We start from the raw sequence: 4,638 nt of genomic DNA on the forward strand, positions 1-4,638 counted from the left end.
AGAATCTAATTATCCTGATGCTGATCCTGTCATATTTTGTCTTGATAATCAAAGTGAATGTACTCGAAATCATGTGGACGTGGCAGCTGCACGTCATCACCTAAAGCTGCTCACTGAAACCAACTTAACTTCCAATGCTGTAGTTCACCAGGCTGCTCCTTCTGAAATTTCTGTAGAAGATAATCAGCAGTCTATTTCACAACATAGATCTGCTTTGGTTAAGCAGGTTTGTTCCTTGGAGACGGGTACCGTAAGTCTGGATTGTGACAACAGTGATGGTGATATCAATGTGATAAGCAGAAGGTTGCCAGATCAAAATGGGACTTGCATAGCTGGTGACAAACTTTGTTCTTCCAGTCATAATGCTACAAACTCTCCAGAGAAATCTAAACAAAGTTACCCTTCCATGGATATTCCTCAAGATAAGATATCTGATGCTCTGGATGATGAGTTACTTAGCAAAGATGGCAAAGCCACAGAGCCTGTATCTAACTTGGTTCAGGAATTGAATGAACATCCAATTGGTCGTGTCACACCAACTGCCCCAAGGACGTCCTACCATCGGAACAGGTTTACATCCATATCACGCACATTTGGAGATGGTTCAAAATTATGGCCAGAAGATAACATGTCAACTGGCAGTGCTAGTGGTTCTAAGAAAACACGAACCCATGTTTCATACTCAGTTTCTCCTAGAAGTGATGAACTAGGATCAAAACACAAAGGACATTTCCGCAAGATACAACCTCACAACATCGCCAAGACTAATGGTTCAAAGAGGCTTCCTGATAATACTAGAAGTGGGGAGAGCAGCCCGGAGTCATTGGCTTGTGTTGCAAATGTCCTGGTAACAGTTGGTGATAGAGGATGGAGGGAATATGATACTCAGATCACAATTCACACCGATGGGCAGAGTGATCGAAGTATCTGTGTGAGGCTTGCTGAAGGAAAGAAGTATGTTCACAAAGTTTCTCAAGTTTTGCAGCCTGGTGCTACTAACCGCTATACGCATGCTATTTTGTGGAAAGGGGGCCCTGAATGGTACCTAGAATTTCCTGACAGAAGCCAGTGGTCGATTTTCAAACAAATGCATGATGAATGCTATAGTCATAACATCAGAGCTGCATCTGTTAAAAACATTCCAATCCCTGGTGTCCGCTTGGTTGAAGGTCATGACGATAATGATGTTGTATCGTTTGTGCGCCCCCAAGATTATCTTTGCCATATCGGGCCAGATGTTGAAATGGCTCTTGACGAATCCCGTGTGATATATGACATGGATAGTGATGATGAAGAGTGGATTTCAGGATGGAGGAAGTCTCAGCGAGATAAGAACAACACTATATCTGAGTTAACAGAGGATTTGTTTGAGAAGATCATGGACAAATTTGAGAAATTTGCACATACCCATAACTGCAGTGCGCTCACCATTGATCAGATTAAGGAACTAGATGTTGATAATGCACCGCTGGACATCACTGAAGTGATACATGATCATTGGCATGACAAGAGGCAGAAGAAGGGAATGCCGCTTGTTCGACATTTTCAGGTCATATGTCTTCTCATGCTCTGTTTTGTCTTGTTAGCTTTGCCTTACTTTCCTGTACATGATCACCATGTTGATGGTTTATGACAAAAACAGAGATCGAGTAAGCATTTCAGAATCTGTTTTCTATCTTCTTCGGGATGTTTAGTTATATATATATATATATATGCCTTGGCTCCTTTGTGGTCCTTCCTACAAACTAATATTTTGTAAACTGTAGCTTCTTATGCTTATGTAGGTCTGTTTACTTCTATTCGAATTATTCCAACTATGCCATTGATGGAGCACTGTGTTAACATAATGATCCAAAATGGAAAATTTTGCTTGTTTTTTGCTCCAATCTTTGACAGCACCAATCGATTAAAGCAAAAGATTCTTTTGTTAGTTCAAATAGTTTAGGCGGTAGCTTATTTTGTGTAGTGTAACTTGATTTGGAGTTTCTCTTCTAATGTGGTTCATTAAGTGGCTGCAAATAAGCTCATGCTTCCAGGGAAAGGATTTATTGTTGCATTTCTTTTCCGCTATCATGCTCTAATCTTACCAGATGGTACCATCGCAGTCCAGCAAACAATGTTGAGACTTGAGTGCATACTCCCTCTGACTTTACTTTCTATCATTTTCAGCCTGTTATGTGGAAGATTTATGCTCAGCAGCTACAGGAATGGGAATCGGCAGTAAACAGAATGCAGGGTTCATCAAATGGGTACCAAGGAAAGAGGCCGCCCTCCAAACCTGCACTCTTTGCCTTCTGTTTGAAACCTCGTGGACTCCGGCTTCAGGTATCCAAGGGACCGAAGCAGAGATCACATAAGAAGCTTATGTACTCTGGATGCCACAGCTTTTCGAGAGAGCAGGATGGCTTTTACCGACAAGGTACACCCTTTATGTTCTGTAGTCAAATCAACGGCTCGTGCTTTTCCCCCCTGCATTTGCTGATACAGTTTCTGTTTGTTTGTTTTTTTGTCAAAAGCTTCAGGCCGGAAAAACGGCGAATATGTTGGGGATGGGAGGACATATGAATCCTATGACGGTGGTTCTCTTAATTCACCAACAGGGTACTCCCCCAGGTTCTCTATGAGAACAGATTCCCCTCGCACGTCTGATGCTTCGGACAGAGGTTCTACTCCAAGATTCAGGACTAACAGTATGAAAAGGAATGCAAGCTTTGCATTCTCTGAGGATCACCAACCGTCCCCGTCCTTCCGCAGCCAGAAAATAAGGCGAGGAGGCGTGCCTGATCACTGGAACACTGCAATCCATGAGTACCAGAACTCGAAGCAGGCGCCCCAGAGCCACCGTGTGGACGTCGAGGAGCTCAAGCTGCGTGACGCCACGAGCGCCGCGCAGCACGCCGCGACGATGGCCAGGCTCAAGAGGGAGAAGGCCCATTGCCTGATGCACAAGGCGGACCTCGCCCTCCACAAGGCCTCGGTGGCCGTCATGATCGCGGACGCGATCAAGGCGTCCAGCAGGGACTCGTCGCGGGCGGCTGACAGCAGGAGGGACGACGGGCGGTGACGCCTCGTTGTCGGGCGTGAGCTGATGCGTGCGGGCGCATCGTTTTGTCGATAGGATCAATGCAGTAGATAGCGTCGGGCCGTAGAAAAACCAACCTTCCTCCAAACCCCAAACCAGTTCTGTTTGATCCTTTTGTACATGTGATATTTCTTCCTCCTCCTTACCTTGTTCAGAGTCTTGTCTGGGGATGATGGCTGATGCCTCCCGGGTGGTTAACTGTGTTGTTGGCAGAGATGGTTGTTGATAGGGCAGGTAGCTGTTGTTGCATGATTTTGCATTCTCATTGTTGTTGTAAAGGTTGCTTCTTCCATCCAAGGGAAACGGCCATGGCTTGTGCTGCCAGCCGCTACCCTGCCCAAAGAAAATGAAATATGAAGAGAATAGTTGAGGACATATGGCTCTGCGTCTTACAAGTGTTGGTAATGCTATCGCACTGTTTGTTTTTCTGTTTGTCCTAGCTCAGACATGGGCCGGGATCTCTCAGCGGTGGAGGTTGGGGTTGTAGTCTCATGTGGCTCTTCCAAATATTTGAGATTGGTTCAGCTCGGGCACCCTTGAAACTTCCAAGGGTGTGTACGGCTGCGATGCGTTTGGACATGTTGAGCATAGATTATCTTGTCAGTGGTCTGTATATGTCGAGAACATGCTGATATGAGATTTTGTTTGTCTGGTACACAATATCTAAGTTAGACATGCTGAGCGGTGATGTGAAAAATAAATTGTGTAGAAAATTATATAAAGTGATTTGCATTTGAAGATAATAATCTGGTCCACAGATTGGCATACAAATAAATGGCAAACCATGCATCTGACACAAGTAAACAGATAGTCTCGTTCAAATCATCTACTCCCTCCATCCTATAATATAAGACGTTTTCTCGCACTACACTATTGTCAATAAAACATCTTACACTATGGAACAAAGGAAGTAGTATCTAACAAACAATAAATGTATTCATTTTCACCATTTTATAACAATCTAATTCACACAACAAGAAATTTTCCACACCATTTCTACGATGCACTCCATCCAACGTGTATTCTCCTCTGGTTCACCCATTCACTCCCTATGCACTCCCTGTTCTCCTCTGTTTGACATCTTCCCTGATCAACCTATCTATAACGATAAATCCTCCTCACTAGTACTGTGGACAACCAACTGTTGAACATGGGAGTCGGTAGCATATGGGTTTACCCGACTGGGATTGGCCGACTTAGAGAGTTGAGTGACTTAGGGTCACTGGCATGTGGGGCCGCAAACCAGATGATCCACATGTCAGTGACGCAAAGTCACCTGACGTTACGTCAACCAACCTAAGGCCGGGTTGACCACTTCTTGCACCCACACAAGAGCCAGTTTGTCAAGAAGTTGCCTTATCCATGAAATGCAAGGCTCAAGAATAAGGAAGAGAAGACACGCATTGCTCCAGCTTCCGACGACTCCGACCCTGAAGATGTTGTGGGTGTAGCCCAATTAAAGGTGGTCAAAGATGACAAGATAATCAAGTACGATTGCAAACTACAAAGGCAACTCCCACAAGTGCCTTATGACCATTGAAGGTCAAGGATGATGA

The 4,638-nt window shown here is 44.5% G+C and overlaps 1 protein-coding gene across 1 annotated transcript in view; it reads left to right on the forward strand.

Moving 5' to 3' along the window:
- The window catches only part of LOC125507033, a 23,869-nt gene extending 20,410 nt beyond the window's left edge, over positions 1-3,459 (forward strand). Inside the window, exons 2-4 of the mRNA XM_048671731.1 lie at positions 3-1,549; positions 2,170-2,419; positions 2,517-3,459. Of these exons, the coding sequence (XP_048527688.1) occupies positions 3-1,549; positions 2,170-2,419; positions 2,517-3,064 (2,345 nt within the window). The 3' untranslated portion in view covers positions 3,065-3,459. The remainder of the gene's footprint in view (positions 1-2; positions 1,550-2,169; positions 2,420-2,516) is intronic.
- The last annotated feature ends 1,179 nt before the right edge of the window (positions 3,460-4,638 follow it).

This window comes from Triticum urartu, chromosome 5 (genome assembly GCF_003073215.2).
Source record: "Triticum urartu cultivar G1812 chromosome 5, Tu2.1, whole genome shotgun sequence".
Lineage (NCBI taxonomy): Eukaryota > Viridiplantae > Streptophyta > Magnoliopsida > Poales > Poaceae > Triticum > Triticum urartu.